At 33.7% G+C, this 22,912-nt stretch overlaps 1 protein-coding gene across 4 annotated transcripts in view; it reads left to right on the top strand.

The window, feature by feature from the left end:
- Positions 1–22,912, top strand: part of LOC136032324 (translation factor GUF1 homolog, mitochondrial-like) — a 284,018-nt gene that overhangs the window by 6,324 nt on the left and 254,782 nt on the right. Inside the window, exons 2-5 of one of the 4 annotated variants that reach the window (XM_065712633.1) lie at positions 1,418–1,799; positions 11,071–11,300; positions 17,365–17,483; positions 19,120–19,237. The exons of 2 other annotated variants lie outside the window; for them this stretch is intronic. In XM_065712633.1, coding sequence (XP_065568705.1) covers positions 1,433–1,799; positions 11,071–11,300; positions 17,365–17,483; positions 19,120–19,237 — 834 coding nt within the window. In that variant the 5' untranslated portion in view covers positions 1,418–1,432. Of the gene's footprint in view, positions 1–1,347; positions 1,800–11,070; positions 11,301–17,364; positions 17,484–19,119; positions 19,238–22,912 lie in introns of all 4 variants that reach the window. One more of the 4 variants, XM_065712634.1, reaches the window with a different exon arrangement.

Below are 22,912 nucleotides of genomic sequence, written 5' to 3'. Positions count from 1 at the left end.
TAGGTCTTATGATCTTTTGTCCAACTCTCACTTATTTGATTGTCTAAAGTAGGATTCTGTCATTTTTAATTGTTCTGTAAAACCAACTCTAGCTATAATCAATAATGGTCACACTTTGCGTTAGAATGTGTTTATACCTAAACAGTAATGATATGCCTTAAACAATATTGTTAGGCTAAATAATTTCTAATTGCTGAAAAGTAGATCTTACCTGAAAGCCACTTACCAACCCCTAAAGAACTTCCAAAAACATATAGTTTTGTTATGAAGCACTAAAAAAAAATAAGGTATTCTGGTAAAAATAATCAATATATATATAAATAAAAAATGTTATTATTTTATTTATGCTATTTCTACAGTTTTTTTGAAAATCAAATATTACCAATACAAAACAGATTACCTTGAGTCTCTTAATGTCACTAGAAGAGTAAAATGAACATAAATTAACTGGTTAACATAAATTATTTTACGAGTGAATTTTATGTTTAGCAATTATAGTTTGGACTTTTTAGTTTTAATTGAAAAATGGCAGAACATTCTGCATTTTGAATTGGGAGAGGAAGGCATCTAGTGATATATTAAATTTCACTAATTGAAATTTAGGGCTTATGCTCTAAATGTGATTTTAAACTACTCAAAACTGTGAAAAGTACATTTTGGTAAGTTAAAACTATGCTACTATCCATAGGCTTATTCCAAATATTTGGAAAGGGGGGGGGGCTAAATGGTCTAGCCAACTGGATGGTCATTTCAGGACTATTTATTGTATCAGAATTAACAAAAGAGATCACAGTATCACTAAATGAGTAAATCTGTAGCTAAACGGTTAAAATAGAAGTGCTTTGTGCCACAGTTCTGTAAATTTTTTTCTTAAATGATCAAACTTACCCCCCTGCCATGCATCGCTCCTCTGTCTGTCATGCTATCTTTTTGAAATTGTCACTGGGGTCTAAAGCTTCTTTTTAGACTAAGCCATTGAGTTTATTCTTCTAGAACTCATGGATAAATCCAAAAACATTGGCCTGTATGCATGAATTTAGGACAATCACCCTTCAATGAAATACCCTCTTGATGTCCCTAAACAGATTTTAGTTTTGTCTACTTGCACATGTTTGGTTTAAAATTAAGGCTTGTAATGTATGTTTTGATATGATGCAGAGGGTATCCAAAAGGAGGGGGGTGATTGTGGATGGGTTGGTGTCTCCCCTTCAAACTGAAAAAACTATACAATTTGTAACCTTTGTTGTTGATATAACCTGCAGCAATAAAGGTTATAACCTTTTTGTAACCTCTGTTCCTACCTAATCTATAGTTTTGTATGCTCCCTCCCTATCAAAATTTTCATAGGCATCATATTTCTGTATATTGTATTTATGAAAATAATGCTGCTTTTTGTGATTCTGCTAATGTGAAACAGATTTTGCATGAACAAATGGCATTAGTGACTTGTATTCGCTCCATTCAACAACCTCTGAGGCAGATCAGAATCAATGTAAGTGCATTGTTGAAAAAAGGACAAAAGAAACCTTTTTTGTTTCAATCAGCATTTGCTACAGCTGTAGCCCAGCCCTTCATAGTGCAAAAGAACACTTCTGTCTCTGATGTATTTGTGAGTAAAAGTGAACCAAAATTGGTAGTTTCGCAGATAAAAATATTTATCAATGGTTGTTTGTTTATATTTCATGCGATTATGAGGTGCATCAGATACCTTGTGATTTTTACACCTGTGATTGGTTTTTACCTTGTGACTGCTGCAAGTGGAAAATGGTTTGAAGCTTGGTCAAGATCATTGCTGTTTGGTAAGTTTTGAGTTTTTTTCTGTATGTGTTGAATATCAGTATGGGTGTAAGAATAGTAATATCTTAAGTAATTCAAGAATAGATCAAAGAAACATTTTTTGGCTTGGTTGAAGGAGGGGCCACAGTTTGTGTGACTTTTTTGTATTTTTTTCTTAACAAGGAAGATTGTTTTTTTGATTTTGAATTAATTTTTTTTATTCATGTTATTTATTTGAATTAATGGATATTGGTTTGTAGTCATCCCTGTTCAAAGCTGTGTTTCTTCTTGGATTGCTGCTTAATAAATGATCAATTAGTATCTTGTTTATTCAAATATATTATAATTCTCAGTTGGGAAAAGTTTTTCTGAAAATTTACATCATCTGATAGTTTATATGAAAGATTGAGTTATTTGCCATTTTTGTTTTTAGAAATTTTCACAAAAAAGGAAAAAGATATAAATAAAAATATTCTAATAAAAAAGGGAGATTAGTAGGTATCTTTATTTTTAATTTTTTAAATTATCAGGCACAGGCCTTTAAAATTTTTGGTTACTATGGGCTGTGGTTTGTTCTTGACTAATGGCACTATAATTATGATATTCGCCATCCCCTATAGAAAAATACTTTTTTTGTTGTTGTCTTCATTGAAAAATATCTCTTTTTTGGGTATATTCATTGAAAAAATTAAAAAAAATTGCCTTCCCCATGGGTTTTGAAGAACTTCTAATAAATAAAGTAAAACAGTTCAAAATAGGGATGATACCTTTTTATTGACAGTGAATACATATAAAATTATTTAACTGGATATTTTGAACACATATACAGTGTTCGAAATATCCAGTTAAATGATTTTATATCCATTCACTGTCAAACAGTTCGTGGTAACGAACTGTAGTAAGGAGTAGACCCGGCTCAATAGTAATCAAAACTCTAAAAAATTGAATTTTGATATGAATAGCTACATCAAAAGAATTGCATTTTAATGCTGATTTTAAATATATAAGTTTCATCAAGTTTAGTCTTACCCATCAAAAGTTACGAGCCTGAGAAAATTTGCCTTATTTAAGAAAATAGGGGGAAACACCCCCTAAAAGTCATAGAATCTTAACGAAAATGACACCATCAGATTCAGCGTATCAGAGAACCCAACTGTAGAAGTTTCAAGCTCCTATCTACAAAAATGTGGAATTTTGTATTTTTTGCCAGAAGACAAATCATGGGTGCGTGTTTATTTGTTTGTTTGTTTGTTTTTTTTTCTTTTTTCTTTTTCCCAGGGGTCATCGTATCGATCAAGTGGTCCTAGAATGTCGCAAGAGGGCTCATTCTAACGGAAATGAGAAGTTCTAGTGCCCTTTTTAAGAGACCAAAAAAATGGAGGGCATCTAGGCCCCCTCCCACGCTCATTTTTTCCCAAAGTCAACGGATCAAAATTTTGAGATAGCCATTTTGTTCAGCATAGTCGAAAACCATAATAACTATGTCTTTGGGGATGACGTACTCCCCCACAATCCCTGGGGGAGGGGCTGCAAGTTACAAACTTTAACCAGTGTTTACATATAGTAATGGTTATTGGGAAGTGTACACACGTTTTCAGGGGGATTTTATTTTGTTTGGGGGTGGGGCTAAGGGGAGGGGGCTATGTTGTAGGATCTTTCCTTGGAGGAATCTGTCATGGGGGAAGAAAAATTCAATGGAAAGGGCGCAGGATTTCCTAGCATTACTATAAGAAAACAATGAAAAATAAACATGAAAACGTTTTTTCAAATGAAAGGAAGAAGTAGCATTGAAACTTAAAACGAACAGAGATTATTACGCATATGAGGGGTTCTAAAAATACTTTAGCATAAAGAGCGAGGTATTTAGGAGGAGATAAATACCTCGCTCTTTATGCTAAAGTATTTTTAGTAATTTCAACTATTTATTCTACGGCCTTTCTGATTCAAGGGTCATTCTCAAAGAATTGGGACAAAACTTACGATTTAGTGTAAAGAGCGAGGTATTAACGAGGGTACAAACCCCCTCGTATACATAATAAAAATATAAGATTATGAAAGTTTGTTACGTAAGTTAATTCTTAAGTTACGTATATTTTTACTAATAAAAACGTTCGTTAAAAATTAAAAGTTATAGTTGCCTTTTTAAGTAACCGAAAAACTGGAGGGCAACTAGGCCTCCTTCTCCACCCCTTATTTCTCAAAATCGTCTGATCAAAACTAAGAGAAAGCCATTTAGCCAAAAAAAGAATTAATATACAAATTTCATTTTAATAATTTATGTGCGGAGAGCCAAATCCAAACATGCATTAATTCAAAAACGTTCAGAAATTAAATAAAAAAAAAAACTAATTTTTTTAGCTGAAAGTAAGGAGCGACATTAAAACTTAAAACGAACAGAAATTATTCCGTATATGAAATGGGTTGTCCCCTCCGCAATCCCTCGCTCTTTACGCTAAAGTTTGACTCTTTACCACAATTCTACTTTTTAAAACAATTAAAAGCTTTAGCGTAAAGAGCGAGGGATTGCGGAGGGGACAACCCATTTCATATACGGAATAATTTCTGTTCGTTTTAAGTTTTAATGTCGCTCCTTACTTTCAGCTAAAAAAATTAGTTTTTTTTTAATTTAATCAATAAAAAGGTATCATCCCTATTTTGAACTGTTTTACTTTCGTCATGGAAAGGCAGTGTGGTCTCCGAAGTTATCTACGTTTTCTATTAAATATAGAGTAAATTATCATAAGACTGTTTGTTCTTTTTTGTCAAGTTTCTGCACAGGTTTTTCTGATTATACATGATTACTTCTTCATTGTTTTCTAGTCAAAATGCTTGCTTAAGTAAAATTGCAAAGAACTAAATGAATTTAGGATTTACAAGAAAAAAATGTAGATTAAGTTCCTAAATGATGTTAAAAGCCAAAACTATAAACTTAGTCATAAAAATAGTGATTAAAAACTGAAAAATTCAAAATTTCTGTGTTCTGTTTGGAAGAAACCCAGCTTATTATTGTTCTGTTTTTCTGAAGCTTACTTTTCTCTGATTACATTTTTAATTCATAGTTCGTTTAAAATGAAAATATCAAGTTTTCATTTTTTTTTGCTAGGAAAGGGATTTGAAGCTGCTCCAAACTGTAGTTTGGTCTTTAATCTTTATTTCTTGTTTCGCTGTCCAAATTCAATTCATTTATTTGTATGAACCAAACTCTAATTATTTATGATTCGCACAATAGAAACAAATGTTGTTTTATTTTCAATTTTGTTCTTGAGACTAGTAAGGCTAGGCGAACTATTGCATCCAAAAAAGAAAAAGAACTTTACTAAATGTGAATTTGCTTTTTGGTTGGAAATATCTTACCCTCATAATATAAATTTTGCCTCTAATTTGTTCCCTTCAGAAAAGTTTCGTGTACATAGTTGATTGTGGTTGAATTCGAGACTGCTTTTCATTTACTAAAAAAAATAAAAAAAATTGAGCACTTATAAATAAAACTCAAAAGCTATAAACTATAAAAACTATAAAACTATATAACTGGAGATTACTCATATTCATACAATTAAAAGTAGAAAAGTTTTGATTGTCAGATTGTCATTACCAAGCATTAAAAACAAATATATAAGAATTAAGAAATACTAGAATGCAGCTTATTAATTCAGTGCAATACTCATAGTATACTCTCACAGGATACATATGCAGAAGGGTGGGGATGTTCAATAGAGACTCTGTCCCCCAAACATCGGAATTTTTACACTGTCCCCCATATAGTCCAAAACTTTTTATAGAAGTCATCTGTTTTTTATGTTTTTTAAACTTGCCCATCCACCTTCCCCCTTACCCCCCAAGGTTCTGACGTTTATGCTTGAATTCCATCTACATTTAGACCTTAGAAGTCGGAGTGATGGATGTAAAAATAAATGGTACTTGGTATAGTAAAGTTTTATTTCCTCATTTTGACTCTATTTTGCAAAAATTATTTGTAAAATTATTTATTTGTAAAAATTATTTTGTAAAAGTTATGTCTATTTTGTAAAAGGTTTCATACATTTCCTAATTTATTAGTCAAACAGTTCGTGGTAACGAACTGTAGTAATAAAAGATACATCAAAAGAATTGGATTTTCATGCTGATTTTAGATATATAAGTTTCATCAAATTTAGTCTTTGTCATCAAAAGTTACGAGCCTGAGAAAATTTGCCTTATTTTGGAAAATAGGGGAAACACCCCCTAAAAGTCATAGAATCTTAACGAAATTCACACCATCGCATTCACAGGTGCGTGTTTATTATTTTTTTTTTAATTTTTTTTTCAGGGGTTATCGTATCGACCAAGGGGTCCTAGAATTTCGCAAGAGGACTTATTCTAACGGAAATGAAAAGTTCTAGTGCCCTTTTTAAGTGACCAAAAATTGGAGGGCACCTAGGCCCCATCCTATTCTCATTTTTTCCCAAAGTCAACGAATCAAAATTTTGAGATAGCAATTTTGTTCCGCATAGTCGAAAACCATAATAACTATGTCTTTGGGGATGACTTACTCCCTCACAGTCCCTGAGGGAGGGGCTATAAGTTACAAACATTGTCCCGTGTTTACAGTAAATGCTATTGGGAAGTGTACACTTTTTCAGGTTTTTTTTTTTGGTTTTGGGGGTGGGGTTGAGGGGAGGGGCTATGTGGGAGGATCTTTCCTTGGAGGAATAAGTCACATGGGAAGAGAAATCCAATGAAAAGGGCGCGGGATTTTCTAGCATTACTATAAAAAAACCAATGAAAAAATAAACATGAAAAAGTTTTTTCAATTGAAAGGAGTAGCATTAAAACTTCAAACGAACAGAGATTATTACGCATATGAGGGGTTCTAAAAATACTTTAGCATAAAGAGCAAGGTATTTAGGAGGAGATAAATACATCGCTCTTTATGCTAAAGTATTTTTAGTAATTTCAACTATTTATTCTACGGCCTTTCTTATTCAGGGGTCATTCTTAAAGAATTGGGACAAAACCTAAGATTTAGTGTAAAGAGCGAGGTATTAACGAGGAGACAAACCCCCTCATATACATAATAAAAATATAAGAATATAAAAGTTTGTTACGTAAGTTAATTCTCAAGTTACTTATATCTTTTACTAATTAAAACGTTCGCTAAAAATTAAAAGTCCTAGTTGCCTTTTTAAGTAGCCGAAAAATTGGAGGGCAGCTACGCCTCCTTCCCCACCCCCTATTTCTCAAAATCGTCTGATCAAAACTAAGAGAAAGCCATTTAGCCAAAAAAGAATTAATATGCAAATTTCATTTTAATAATTTATGTGCGGAGAGCTAAAATCAAACATGCATTAATTTAAAAACGTTCAGAAATTAAATTAAAAAAACTAGTTTTTTTAACTGAAAGTAAGGAGCGACATTAAAACTTAAAACGAACAGAACTTAATCCGTATATGAAATGGGTTGTCCCTTCCGCAATCCCTCGCTCTTTACGCTAAAGTTTGACTACTTTTTAAAACAATTAAAAACCTTAGCGTAAAGAGCGAGGCGTTGAGGAGGGGACAACCCGTTTCATATACGGATTAATTTCTGTTCGTTCTAAGTTTTAATGTCGCTCCTTACTTTCAGTGAAAAAAACTATTTTTTTTATTTAATTCATATCTAGAATGACCCGAACTTTTTATTATTACTATGATTTAATACATCCTGGTTCTGCAAATCCGGATTGGTCAAATTAAAGAATTTGAAGAAAAGTCAGAAAAAAGCATCGAAATTGAACATCGCCTGAGACAACGGCATACTGTTCAACTTTTTTCATTTCAAACTAAACACACTTAAAACTTCTTCCATGCAAAACAAGTTCATATCTAATTTCAGTAACTTATATTATTATTGTCTATATGCTTTCAGAATCACCACTTGTTTGAGTATCTTTATACATACGAGTTATTAATTTCTTCTACCTAAATTTCAATGGAGTTTTTTTCTCCAAAAATTTATAAATAAAGGCAAAATCTGGTAATGTACAAGACTTCAAAAAACCTGACAAGTGAACAAAATGTTATTTTGACCGATGTATTCAATTGGCCTTGTTTCACAGCTACCACAGAATTTGGAAAAAAAAGATGACCACACTCAACAAAAAAACTGTAGGCTATCTAGGGACAATTGTGATACCAGAGAGTGTGATAAATTGAAGAAAAACAACTTGATTGGATTTTGAGTTTCATTTTAGAACATCCTGTATGTTCTATTTTGAGTTATACATACTTGTATAATGAGAATATAGAATAAAAAAAAAATGAGAAGTAAAAACATATGATTAACACAGTAATCTAAGTTAGATAAGTTAGCAAAAGTAACACACAAAAAGTGAAAAAAACTTAGTGGTCAATAAGGAGATGAAAAAGAATTGCAGATTCTGAAAGTCAGAAACTTGTTCCACTAGTGTTTTAATGGTTCATTGTGCATAATAAATGTTATGTTAATTATTGTTATGTATTAATAAAATAGTTGTATATAACATCAAAACAAATAGTTTCATAATAATAAAAATCAAAATTTGTAACATTCAATGCTTATATCAATACTAAATTAAGGATGAATATCATTCGGGCTAATTCTATATCATAATTTATATTGTTCATTTATATAACACTAATTTTAAAATTTAACACCCTGTGTCTGGGAAACTTTGAAGGATCAGTTTAATTTACTGATTCACAATGAAATTACCTCCCATTCAAAGCATAATCTGGCTATTAGAAACATATTAGGAGATAGTTGTAGATCTGAAAGCCATCTCCCATATGATTGTTAAAATTTCCATTGTTCTCATTGTTCCCATTCCTATTGTTCATTTAAATAACACTAATTTTAAAATTTAGTACTATATGTTTGAAGAACTGTGAAGGATAAGTTTAATCTACTGATTCAAAATAAATTTCCCTCCCATTCAAAGTATAATAAGGCTATAAGAAACATATTAGGAGACAGTCATAGATCTGAACGTCATCTCCCATATGATTATTAAAATTTCCATTGTTCCCATTGTTCATTTTTATAACATTAATTTAAAAATTTAACACCATATGTCTGAGAAAATGTGAAGGATCAGTTTAATCTACTGATTCAAAATGAAATTACCTCCTATTCAAAGAATAATAAGGCTATCAGAAACATATTAGGAGATAAGTCATAGGTCTGAACGCCATCTCCCAAAATCAGTCGAGAAAGATAAAAGGCTTGGAAAAATGCACTTTGGACCCGAAAATACCGAAAAATACTGTGAATTCCGTCTCCCTCAATGTTCTGCCAATTGTCCCTATTCCCAACATTGGTGTTTACTAACATTATGTAATTTAGTATAACACTTTCAAATTTTGGATAGCATCGCATAATTGTATAGCCTAACATTAAACTTCTTTGTATATCATACAATAAAATTTTCTTACTTAGTTTGATAACATAAATTTATTAATATCAACAGAAGGTGAATGCCATAACAAAACAAGACAGCTCAAAAGAGAAGACTTACTTTTTAGGGACGTCAGTGGGGGGGGGGGCATATCTCCTTCTCCCTTGATTTTGAAAAGTACAATTTCAAATATTGCCATTGAAAATTCTTTTTTTGGTTTTTTCATTGGTAAATAAAAAAAAATGCCATTACATCTCATAGTTTGTTGTTATTGTTGTAGATCTTTATTGTTCATAACAAACAAGCATTCATGAGCTAATCAGTTTTAAGTTACAGAAAATTTTTGTTCAATGTGTTAAATAGGAATTTTCCATTTGTCATAATCTTTGCTAGTAATAACATAGTCAAATCTATTCATATTGCAAATCTTTTTAGGCTAAGACTTTCCCAAATTGTAAAGCAGGCATCTTAATATTTTTAACGGGTACATGTAGGAGGTTTTTCAAAAGCAATGGGATGTCTAACTGCAAATCGCTGATTTGTTTTCTAAAATTACTATTTCTTTATTTGGTTCGCTTCTTTGGACTTATGTTATGGGAAAGAAGTACGCATTTCTTTTCACGGGTATTGGGCAGTAGTAGTAGAATCTGAAATGTCACAGGGCACAATTTAACACCTTTTTGGACTAATATTGAGTCCTATTTTGAATCCTAATATTGAGTCCTTTTTGGACTAGTAAAGAGTCCTATTTTGAGTCCTAATATTGAGTCCTATTTTGAATCCTAATGTTGAGTCCTTTTTGGACTAATAAAGAGTCCCATTTTGAGTCCTAATATTGAGTCCTTTTTGGACTAATGAAGGGTCCTATTGTTTTCAAACTATCTGTTGTTGTTCCTTTCTCTTTTTCGTAAATTTTGCTGCAAAGATTGTTACTTGTTTGATTTCATAACCTTTCATTTTAATGGGTTTAACATTCAACTAACATAGGGTAAACATCATTATTTTTTTTTGTAAAGAAAAGTTGTGTAAAAAACACTTCCTTTTTTCATAATTTCCTTGACCTCATTGCCATTGAACTTGCTAGACATTAGTTACAAAGTTTGGTTAATGGACAAGTACAAGATGCAATCGTCTCTTAGAGGAAATTGAAACAGTAACAAGAGAGACTCTGAATGCACAAAAAAGTTTGTTCCTCCATTGTCTGGCCCTGTCACAAGGCAAACCCATTTTAATTTTTTTATGACATACAAGGGTTCTCTTGGCTCAGCGACTTTTTTTCTTTTTAGGAATGTTTGTAGGAGAAAAGTTGTGTGCAAAAAAAAAACAAATTAGTCTGTTTATTATTCTAATCTCTTGGTAGCTCTTGAACTTGCTGGCCTTGTAGCTACAAAGCATAGTCAATGGGCAAGTCCCAGGCAAGATCGTGTCCTAGTGGAAACCGAACAAGAAAGAAGAGAGACTTCAAACCAGAAAAATGTTTTCGGCCTGATGTCAGGCACATCCTTTTTTTCTTTTCTTTATGGAACTTAAGGGCTCTTGGCTCTGGAAGGTTTTTGCCCTTTTTTAGGAGTTTCGTAGAGGAAAAGTTGTGTGCAAAAAAACATAATGTGTTTATTATTCTAATCTCTTGGTAGCTCTTGAACTTGCTGTACTTGTAGCTACAAAGCTAAATCAATGGGCAAGTCCGAGGCGAGATCGCCTCCTAGAGGAAATCGAAATAGTAAAAAAGAGAGACTCCAAACCAGAAAAGAAGTTTTTGGCCCTATGTCAGGCAAATCCTTTTTTTTCTTTTTTTTATGGAACTTAAGGTCTCTTGGGTCTCGAACTTTTTTGAGAATGTTTTGTAGAAGAAAAGTTGTGCGCAAAAAAACTTAATCCAATTTTTTATTTCATTCTCTTTGTAGCTATTGAGCTTGCTGGACCTGTAGCTACGAAGCTTGGTCAATGGGCAAGTACACGACGAGATCTTTTTCCTGCTGATATATGTGAAATCTTATGCCGCCTACAACGCAGAACTAAACCTCATAGATGGGGTAAAACACAATCAATCATAGAAGAAATGTTCCACAGACCAATCTCAGAAATTTTTGTTAAGATAGACAGAGTTCCTGTTGGCTCAGGATGCGTTGCTCAGGTATGTGGAGACTGTACATCTTCATTTAAAGAAATTATTATATCAACAATTGGATGTTCGTCCCCTTTTTTAGCTAAATGTCTCTTTGAGGTAGATTCTAACTGGAAATATTTTTGAAAAAAAATGACCAAGAAACGTTGTCGTGTGAAATATGACAGGTATGTCTGATTGAAAGGCAATTTCTGGGATAAAATTAGATATTTTATTTTAGAAAGATATTTCGGCTTTAGATCTTTTGTTTTATTTTTCATATAAGCATTTCAATTGGTCGACTTTGGAATTTTTCTCTAAAATCAAAACTGATATAATAGACCCTTTTTCACAGAAAGCTGCTCAATTCACTTTCGATATAAGTGTTATGAATATTATTCTTGTCTGCCCCTATTCATATCTTTTTCCTGCTGATATATGTGACATCTTATGCCGCCTACAACGCAGAACTAAACCTCATAGATGGGGTAAAACACAATCAATCATAGAAGAAATGTTCCACAGACCAATCTCAGAAATAAAAAGGAAAAGGCAAAGGAAAAGAAAAAAAGAAGGAAAAGACAGAACAAAACAAAAGTAATTTTCAGCCATAAAACAAGAAAAGCAACAGGCAAAGGAAAAAGGAAAAGAAAAAGAAAAAAGAAGGAAAAGACAAAACCAAGCGAAAGCAATTTTCAGCCATGAGATAAGAAAAGCAGCATATAAAGGAAAAGACAAATCCAAACGAAAGTATTTTCAGCCATAAATAAAAAAAGCAGCATACAAAGGAAAAAGAAAAATGAAAAGAAAAAAAGGTAAGATAAAACCAAACGAAAGTAATTTTCAGCTCTAAAATAAGAAAATCAACATGCAAAGGAAAAGAAAAAAAGAAGGAAAAGACAAAACAAAACGAAAGGAATATTCAGCCATAAAAGAAGAAAAGCAAGATATAAAGGAAAAAGGAAAAGAAAACAAGAACGAAAAGACAAAACCAAAGGAAATTAATTTTTAGCCATAAAATAGGAAAAGCAACATACTAAGGAAAAAGGAAAAGACAAAGGAAAAGAAAAAAAGAAGGAAAAGACAGAACAAAACAAAAGTAATTTTCAGCCATAAAACAAGAAAAGCAACAGGCAAAGGAAAAAAGAAAAGAACAAGAAAAAAGAAGGAAAAGACAAAACCAAGCGAAAGCAATTTTCAGCCATGAGATAAGAAAAGCAGCATATAAAGGAAAAATGAAAAGACAAAGGAAAAAGGAAAAAGGAAAAGGAAAAAGGAAATGACAGAACCAAATGAAAGTAATTTTCAGCCATAAAATAAAAAAAACACATATAAGGGAAATAGGAAATGACAAAAGGAAAAGTAAAAAGAAGGAAAAGATAAAAACCAAACGAAAGTAATTTTAAGCAAATAAAATAAAAAAGACAAAGGAAAAAGCAACAGACAAAACCAAACGAAAATAACTTTCAGCCATAGAATAAAACAACAAAAGAAATCCGATATTTGGGGAAAGACTTATGCTAAGCCTTCTTCAGTACAAAAAAAGGGAAAAACTAATGTTTTGAAACAACCTATACAGAACAAAAAAACATGAACTTAGAACAACAAGTAACAAATGAAAGGCCATTCAGAAGTTGGACTGGGTATGAATTTTCTCCTTGGCGATTAATGCTGGCTGTCTGTCTGCTCAATTAATCTGCATTAAGACGACTAATTGATTTTGTTTTTAATGAGAGGGAATGTGAGTTGAATTTGCACGTTATGTATGGCTGTTGTGGTCTCAGAACCTATTGACGGTGAAAAACGCTAGTAGAAAATGTTTTCGCGTATGTTTTCTAAATGTTTTTTCTTGTCCTTGGTTTGTCTCTAGATTCCGCGCCTTAAGGCCGACATTTTATGCAACAGAATCTTATATCATACCCTAAGTGTGTTTTTTTTTTAAACCATAAAGTTTGAATCGTGCAAAACATTTCAGATATAGGATCTCATTTACAATTTTTTCTAAATCCTATTTGCAAAATAGTTACAAAGTGAAACTCCGAAATTTTTTTTTAGTACGCTTCTAGTCCGGGACTGATTATTACAAAGAGTCTGATTATTTCTGCAATTGGTAAACTGAAGAAAAAAAAAGTCGAGAGGATTTGATGGGATATCTGCACAGTATTTGTCTTTGTGTGGTGAACTGTTTATGGACCACTTAGTACTCCTTTGCCAAATGATATTTAATCTGGAATTTGTCCCTGATTATGTTTCAATTGGATGTTTGACTCCTATCCCTAAGAAGAATAAACCTCCTTCTGAATGTTTGCTTTTCGCCCAATAATAGTTGCAACTTTATTTTGTAAATTTTCTGAGAAATTGATAATGGATGAATTGAGAACTAAATATACAGTTCACGCCCACGAGTTTGGTTTTCAGTCTCGCCTTTTCTGGTATTTGCTTTAGTTGATGCAGAAAAACATGGTGAAAGTATTCCTTTAGCTGCCCATGATGTAAGACGTGCATTTGATTCGCTTCTCCATTTGATTTGGGTTTGGCCGGCGTTGATCCCTGCATCCTAGCCCCGCTGACTGACATGTATGAAAATCTGAAAGTTGAACTTAGGATCCCTCTACTAGCTAAAGAGTGAACTAGTCTCTTATATGATTCTGCTGTTTCTCCGCGTGGAAATCCCCTCCTCCCAGTAAAGAAGGGGGTAAGACAAGGTGCCATTTCGTCACCGACAGTATTTCATAACAGTTTTTTAAGGCCACAATCAAAGTCACTTGTGACTTATATTCTGCGTGGATTTGATTTGTCTTTGATTGCTTATGCAGATGATGTGCTGAACCTGAGCTGGTCTCTGTATGGGCTAGAAGCTAATATGCCGATATTGGATATGCCCATATAATGCCCATATTGGACTCCAATTTAATGCAGAAAAGTCTGAAGTGCTGCTTTTTAACTCGAAATCAGATATTGGTCGCAGCGTCATATTTGGCGATTCTATTGTTGAGCTTGTGGATGATATTGTATTATCTGGGCCTCCCTATTGGACGATCAATACTAGAGACATGGCGGTTACTACTCTCTCATTTTCGGAAGCGGTCTTCTTTTACAAATAGTTGTATAGTGGCAAATAAGTGGAAATGGCATCTTGATTGTCATCTGTTGGCCCAGGTGTACAATGCTATGATTTTGCCTCATTATATGTACCTTAGCCCATTTTGGCGCATTTTTACAGCTACAGATAAACTGAAATTACATTCAATGTACTACAAGTATGTCAAGTTTGTGCTGCGTTTACCACCGTGGACAAGCAATAGGTATGTTCCGCGTCAGTGCAGTGTTACCAACCCTGAAGAAGCGATTCTGTCGCAAACTGACCGATATAATTCATCAGTCAAGACCCAACCGTGCGCCAATGTCTTACTGCAGTAGTCGGTATCTGTTTCTGATCTTTTTTTGCTTTTTCTTTGTTTTGTTTGTGTCAGATGAATTAGTGTCTTGTGCTTTTTTTGTTTTCTTTTGTGTACTCCATCCGTTTTTTCATTGATGGGTATTAGATACATTCATCCATTCATTCTTCGAAGATGGTGTAAGTCCTAGCCCAAATTTTTGTGTGGCTTCGTTTTTCTCATTCGCTAGCCGAAAAACATCATGGATGTTGCCTGTCGTTTTGTTTTTTCATTTCTGTTGTTTTTAGTTTTTATGTATTGTGATAACAAAAAAATACTAGCTTGTAGCATGCACATTGTTAAATTTATCTTTTCATGACGCTGAAGCGATTATATTCAGCCATTTTTCGCCAAGGCGACAATCGTGACCTTTTTCTCCTGTAATATGCGCCATATGAAAAAAAACACTGAATAATAGCTGTATAAACTAAATTGCTATAATTTAGCCTCCCGTTGTAGTTGCAATATTGCTATCATGACCATATTTGAAACAATGGTTATTTTCCCAAATCCCCTCTCCCATGTAACTAAGGGACTGAAGCAAAAATAAAAAAGGAATGAATTAAATAAATAAAGCGAGAATTTTCGGCGACACAAGCTCTGGGTCCCTTAAATGGCCAAAAGGGTTTGACTTCCCCTCCGCCATGTTTTGACTGTATCTTCAGCATTGGCATTCACTAATTGTTCTATTCTGATAAAACTCGGCCTGCAGCAGCTCGTCATGCTACGGTCAGTAGTGACATCTACAGCGTCTTTAATCTAACATTGTTTCAGCTCAGCAAAAACTCAAAATGTCAAATGTGCAATTTTGGACCTTAAACTCAAGTAATCAATTTTCCGTAGAAAATTTTTTATTTTAATTAATTAATTTTTCATTTTTGATATTTCAATTCGTTTAATTTTCTTTTAACTAATTAAAAATTAATTCCCATGCTGGCGTTGAAATGGATATCTCTCTGAAATGATTATCTTAAATTATTTATGGGACTTTAATGATGAAGCTTTTATTCAGACCAAAAGCGTAATAGAACAAAAAACTAAAACAGTCAAACCAGCAAAAAAGCAACTGACTTATAAAAAACCAAAAACTTTTAATAAAATTTAGAAAAATGCAACAAAAATCTAAAAAAACCTAACTCGCAATAAAAAAACTGCTCGAAAAATGTATAGCAAAACTAAAAATCAAGATTAATTATGATGAAGCTAAGACACTGCTCATATACACTATTAGTCGTATTGCCGAAATATTGGCTTAGGTTGTTTCATTTTTAGTTATAACCAAAGTAAGCTGTGCCTTCTAGCGAGGAAATTAGTGCAAAATTCTTGAACAAATTGTTCAAGAGGCAATAGAAATTAAACTTAAGTTAATTAATGCTACCACTACTAACAACTCATTGCAGCGCCAAGCCGCCTGAGGCCAACACTGCTACGCACGCTTGTCCTCTATCCAAATCTATTCAATCCTCCCTCTTTTACATCCTCCAGAAAGTTCCTATTTTCCTTAAATCTTTCCTTACGACACCCTTCTCCCCCATTCGAGGACGACCTGCTTTTTGTTTGGCCTTAGACGGATGGCCGACAGGGACAATTTTTTGCAGTCTGTCATCCTTCATCCGCAGAATGTGCCCTATCTGTCTCAACCTTTCTCTCGTAATAGGCCTAGAAAGCTGGATTCTTCTGTAAATAGACGTTTAGGAGGATATTTGCTCAACACATACTAAATCTAATTTAAAATGATCTAATATATTACATAGCAACACTAATAGTTTATTCTAATGAACTTGTATCAAAATGACGTTTTAGGCTAGCTGTCAAACAGTAAGGTAAGGGAAAAAAGGTAAAGAATACGACATCTGATTTTACAGTCCCTACCGGCAGTGCTGATCTCCGTTTCATGGTCTTCAGCCAGGAAGTGCAATGGGGGGTCGGGGGCTAGCCATCCTGTGCTTTTGCCATTCATCCTTTTACCCTTTCCAAATTTCCCCAGGCGCCCACTTAGAGCTGAGTCGCCTTTGGATGAGCATACAGAGTCACGCCACTGACCCCCATCCGAATCAGTGACACCAGGACTCGAATCCATGTTCCACGAACAAAGGTTTTCTAGTCTAGCGCGCTAACCCCTAGCAAGACTTGCGTTAAAAGCTTGCTCCTGATTTGTTTTTGGTTTGTTTTTTATCTTTAATTCCCTTGCTTCTTCCGTGTTTTCATTCTTAGCTGAACTTCCTTCGAGTAATGTTGTTACAACTGTTTAAGGTAATATTCATTTTATATTTATCTATTTGCTTTGTTGATGACTGCTCTTAGATATAGAGCCAAAATATTCATTTAGTAAAATTTCAATTTCTAAAAATAATTCCTCATAGTTTTGCCTTTTGTTATTTGCCTTGTTATACTCACTGTGTATAGAAAAGGTTTTATTATAATATGTATTATACTATACTATTATGATTTATATATTATAATATATATTATAGTACTGTACTATAATATTTATATATATATATATATATATATATATATATATATATATATATATATATATATATATATATATATATATATATATATATATACATGTTATATAACAATTACTGTGTTTGTCCAATGATGGATAGGTTGTGTTGTTTTTATCCTTAAAAAATGTTTTCTCTTCATAGGTTTATAAGGCCAAGTTGACGGAAAGTGCATTTGAAAGTTTGAAAGCTGACAATCCTGGTAACGTCAAAGAATCCGTAGCTGTAAAAGTATTACACCCAGGAATAGAAAGAAAATTCAGGTTAGACAAAAAATATACTCTATAATGTGTTGTAAAGAAATGGATTTTATTTATATAAATGTATAATAAATATATTATATAGATATAGTATGAAACATATTATAAGTAAAAATATTTATCACTAGACATGGTTGAAATTTCCTGTTCTATTTCCTCGAGTGTTTTGAAGATACTAAATATATCTAAATATGACTTATTAGCTATGCTAGAATATTTCTATATAAATATAAATACAATCTTAAAAAACAGCCCACATGCCAAGTAACATGCTTTTGCCTTGCCAATTAAATGATGCCGAAACTAAAGCTACCTTAAACTAACTAATCAAACAAAAAACACATATCAAACAAAAAGGATTAGAACTATTACCTGCAGATTTAACTTTCAGATAGTTTTTTTAGCAACCTTCGAAACAAACGTTTAACACAGTGCTCCCAGATATTTTTGGAGGGTTTTTACAAAAAACTTTATAAACGCATCAAAATTTTTGTTCTTATGTGTTTAACGAGTCAGATGTTTTTTTGGGTGTGGGGGGGGGGGGTTCAAATCTTGACCCCCTTCTCCCTGGGTACTGCCTTGCTGTTCGTTCTTTGAAGTAGAGGTAAGCGTAACCGGGGTATGAAGCCTACAAGGAAAATTAGTTAGTATAAGGTATGGTTTTGTTAAAATGAAGTATTAAAAGTGAAAATGTATCGTAAGATTTACCTAAGACCAAAATAAAAACATTAGAATAGGACTTAAAAATCTATCGCTTTTATTTGGAAATGCAAGTCAATCCATTGACGTGTGCTTCAATCTTCCCTTCAATCATTGCTTCAATCTCGACCAAAGCTAATCTAACACACTGCTTTTGATCAAAATGACTAGTCATTCAGACTTTCCATCAATCACCGTTATCGCTTGACTCGAGTGTCAAACAGGTTCCTAGATGGTCAATCATGCTTGAATCGATCGATTGACGTAAGCTTTTAGTCAAAATGATTGACTGTCTAGGGCCTCCTTCACAAATAGGCCAATCTTTTTTTTCGATTAGCTTGAAAATTATACCCGAAATTGAGGTAAGCTAAGGTAAATGATTTTGAGGTATGGTAACTTACCTTAAGGTAAGAAACCCCAATTGACAGGAAATGAAAAATACCTAGGGTAAGTTACCTTAAGGTAAGAAACCCAAATTGACAGAAAATCAAAAACAAACATTGATTGCCCCAAAAATGGCCAAGAAACTCTTCTTTTCTGAAGACTGAACTTTAAAACTGTAAGTCCATGGGCCATGTGGACCCTAATTTACAAAACAATTTTAGTTTAGGATTTAGAGGTAATAAATCCCAATTGACAGCAAATTAAAAATAAATATTGGTTACCCCAAAAATGGCGAACTAACTCTTCTTTTCTGAAGAGACTGAACTTTAAAACTGTAAGTCCATTGGCCAAGTGGATCCTAATTTACAAAGCAATTTTGGTTTTAGGATTTGGGCCTCGCGAAAATAGGACAAAACTTTATAAGTGTAAGCAGTGCTTGCGAAGTGATTTTTTTTTTTTTTTGAAAAATGAACAAATTTGGTCTGAAATCACGACTTGGCTGTCAGTGATCCTGTTCGTATGAAAATATTATTTTGATATATTTTACTGGTTTCAGGGTTGATTTATTTATCATGAAATGGGGAGCACAATTCTTGAATGCCATATATTGGCCCTTGCAGTGGTTAGATCTACCCCGATGTGTAGATGAATTCGAGAAAATAATGTTAAGCCAGGTAAGAGCATTTAGTTTATAGGCTCCTTTCTTTTTAAACACTTTTATTTCACTTCGTCTGTTTTAGTCAAATAATGTTTTCGCCTGTTTTAGTCAAACTAAAATATAGTCAATAAAAATAGTCAAACGGTTTCTGACTATTTAGCTTATAGGTTCCTTTCTTTTTAAACAATTTTATTTAACTTCATCTGTTTTAGTCAACGGTTTAGGTTGGCAAGGTAAGGTTTACCTTTTAGGGTATGTCATTTAGTTTATAGACTCCTTTCTTTTTAAACACTTGTATTTAACTTCATCTGTTTTAGTCAACGGTTTAGGTTGGCTAGGTGAGGTTAAGCCTTACCGTGAGTCTTAAGCCAGGTAAGAGTATTTAGTTTATAGGCTCATTTCTTTTAAAACGTTTTTATTTAATCTCATCTGGTTTTGTAATCGGTTTAGTTTGACCAGGTAAGGTTAAAACTTACCTTAACCCTTAAGCTTAAGCCAGGTTAGAGCATTTAGTATATAGGCTCCTTTCATTTAAAACGTTTTTATTTAATCTCATCTGTTTTGTAATCGGTTTAGTTTGGCCAGGTAAAATTAAGCCTTACCTTAAGCCTTCAGCTTAAGCCAGGTTAGAGCATTTAGTATATAGGCTCCTTTCTTTTTAAACGCTTTTATTTAACTTCATCTGTTTTAGTAAACGGTTTAGGTCGAAGATTAGATTGTGCACAATATCTTGTAGTCAATATTCCACCCACCTCCTGTTCCGATGGAGCTGAAATTTTGCATTCTTATTAATTCTTGACGAAAAATGTGAATCAGTTAAGAGTCTACTGACATCAGACAATTGATTCTTAATTTTAATTGAAGCTTTATTTGTTTAGGTTTTAACACTCTACTGTGATGACTTTGTTTACCCGTTTCCAGTTATTGACATGCCTATCTTTTTTTTTTAAAGAGAGGAGGCATGGTCTTGTCGTACCATGAGACGGACTAGCGTTATCCAGACTTACGGGTTTTTTACCATCCAATAACCGTTATTTACCGTTATACAGGCTTACTATCAGGCTTATGTTACAGACTAGGCTTAATGAACCTTTAGACAATTTTTTCGTTAATATTTGTAAAAATAAAGAGGCAAAAACAAAATAAAAATCAACATGAAATGGCTTAACTCACTTTACTCATTTGCGGGCTTAAACCCACTTATGGAGGCCCATCTATGACTTGCCTCAACCTTAGATCCTCCTGTGCTTGCAGAGGCACTTAGGATATCCAATAAGAGTTGCCTTTTATTTCACATTGCTGCGACCGTTTAAGCATCCCTCCATTCGGAATTTAATGAGGCTCTAAGATTTGCGACGTCTGCCATGTGGCTGCCACTGGAGAACGACCTTTGGTAGTCGAGTTTCGGGTATGCAAATCATGAGCCTGAAGTATCTCCACTTCCCGTGTTTGATCACTTTGTTTGTCAATGGTTGAAGCGTCTTTTGTTGTACACAGGGTTGCCACCCCTAGGAGATTTATCACTATTTCTAGTGATTTTTTATATTGGCTGAAATAAAAAAAATTTTTTACTAAATCAGCCCATAAATCAATAGATTACTGAAGAAAATCACTAAATCAACCAAAAATCACCAAAATTTACTGATTTTTTTTCATCGAGTGGTAGCCCTGGTCGTACAGTAGCGTACGTTACTTTCTGCTAAAACTATCAAATACAATGTCGAAAAAGTAGATCTAATATCATAGCTATAGGCAAGGATACATACAGCCATTCCTCGGGAAAATTATATGAAAAACATTCAGAAATTCCAAAAATAGTCAAATTCTATGAAAAGTAAGTAATTTTAGAAACAATAGTAATATATTAATATTTCGGAAGATGGAGTACTAATTCAAAGGTCAAACCTGTTTTTGGAGGAGTGGCTAATTTTTGAAAAGGCAAAACCAGCAAATGATAAGAAGACTTTGAAAAGCATGTTTTAAGAGTCGTTCATATTGGTCTACGACGGGGTTTGTATTTTTTTGGAGCGTGACAGAGGGGGTGGGGGTATTCACCATAGCAGCAAACACAGTAATTGTGTGAAAACTTCATGGGAGCTCTCCGGTAGGTTGAAAAAGAATTAACAAGTTGCCGGTATGTTTTGTAAAATATGTAAAGTAAGTAAAGTGTAAAGTAAGTAAAAAGTATATTTTGGTTAGATTAAAGAATACGGAAAAACTTGTAACATAAATTTCTGCGTATAAAAAAATCTTGTGATAGGCCCCATTGAGCCTTTGTCCATGGAGCTTCATGTCCCTGACCCTTTCTTTGTTGGACCTCCGTACAATTGTAAGAAAAATCTGGCCGACTCAAAATGGCTCAACAATGCCCCTAAAGTACAGTACACGGCGGGACGAAAGTCGCTCTCCTCAATTCCAGCTTAGATATGGTGTCTAAAGAAATTTGAAACAATTTAGAAATGTTTACCATTAGCGGCATGTGCCCATTGAAGGGAAGATATGTCCTTCTTCTGCGAAAAATCTTCCGTTAAAAAAAAAATTATCGAAGAACTGAACCGTATTTCAAAATTTTTGCTATTCTGTATAATACCCCTGTAAACCGTCTGCCATACAAGAAGTTCACAGAGCCACTAATCGCATAGAATAGCAAATGTTCACTAAAAACTCAAATTGGTGTCTGTAAAAATACAAAAGACAGCAGCCCCAAATGGGATGGAGAAGGGTAGGGAGCATTTGCACTGCCCAGATTTTCTGCTTCCTCCCGTAAATTTCCAAAATCTCTGTCCAATATTTTGAAAAATAGTTTGCCCTCCCCCCAAATATCCTCTAAAGTTGACGCTACAGAGGATAGATTACCTATCTAAAGAATGTGTTGTCATTATCGATGCCCGGTTTTCGTATCTATTTGTTTGGGTTCGACGCCGTTAAAGCGAGTAATTTGGATTTTAATAACTTTGATATGGTTTCTGTGGAATTCTCTATGGTTAAACCGTAGTCCAAGAGGAAGAAAAACTTGGGTATGGACAACTAGGTTTAAAAGTCAGGCTCGTTAAGAGATGTCATAAGCCATTTCCAAGCCACTATGTCCAAATGTTATGAGAGTATCAACAAATGCTGACTGTACCTTGGTCTGTCTTGAACGCTTTAGGATTGATTTCCGGGCTGCTGTTAGTGATAATAGCAATGAATTTATTACGCTGATGAAAAGCTCAGAACAAAGATCCTACCAAGATGCAACTCCGGGCTCAGCTTCAGCTGAGATCGAGCTTAGTGCCCCGTATTACCAAGCAGAGATCAACTCCTCTGTGTCACCACAGGGTTTGCCCTTTAATGTTCAAGTTTGCCTTTTAACTGTTTGGTCAATTTCAGTCTTCCGTGAAGGCCAAGAGATACTAAGAGCAAAGTCTGGAACTCAAAGAAAGTGGCGATGTCTTCCTGTCAAAGTCAGTTGATTGAGCCAGGAGATCTCGATATTGACTCAATGACCCTGATTTACTCGGAGATCTTAGTGTTGGGGAAGCTGCTAAAAGTGGTCGCGTATTTTAGAGCAAGTCATAAGTGAAACATCATAAATTCATTCCTGTCATCAAAATGCACATGGTAAATCTAGGGACACGGCATTGACTAGAAAGCGGTTAATTTGTTTTAATGCCACTGTGGAACCGTCATGATACTCGAACTTGCAACAGGT

The sequence above is a fragment of the Artemia franciscana genome, chromosome 10 (assembly GCF_032884065.1).
Source record: "Artemia franciscana chromosome 10, ASM3288406v1, whole genome shotgun sequence".
Taxonomy (NCBI): Eukaryota; Metazoa; Arthropoda; class Branchiopoda; order Anostraca; family Artemiidae; genus Artemia; species Artemia franciscana.
This window is presented reverse-complemented; position numbering and strand designations above follow the sequence as displayed.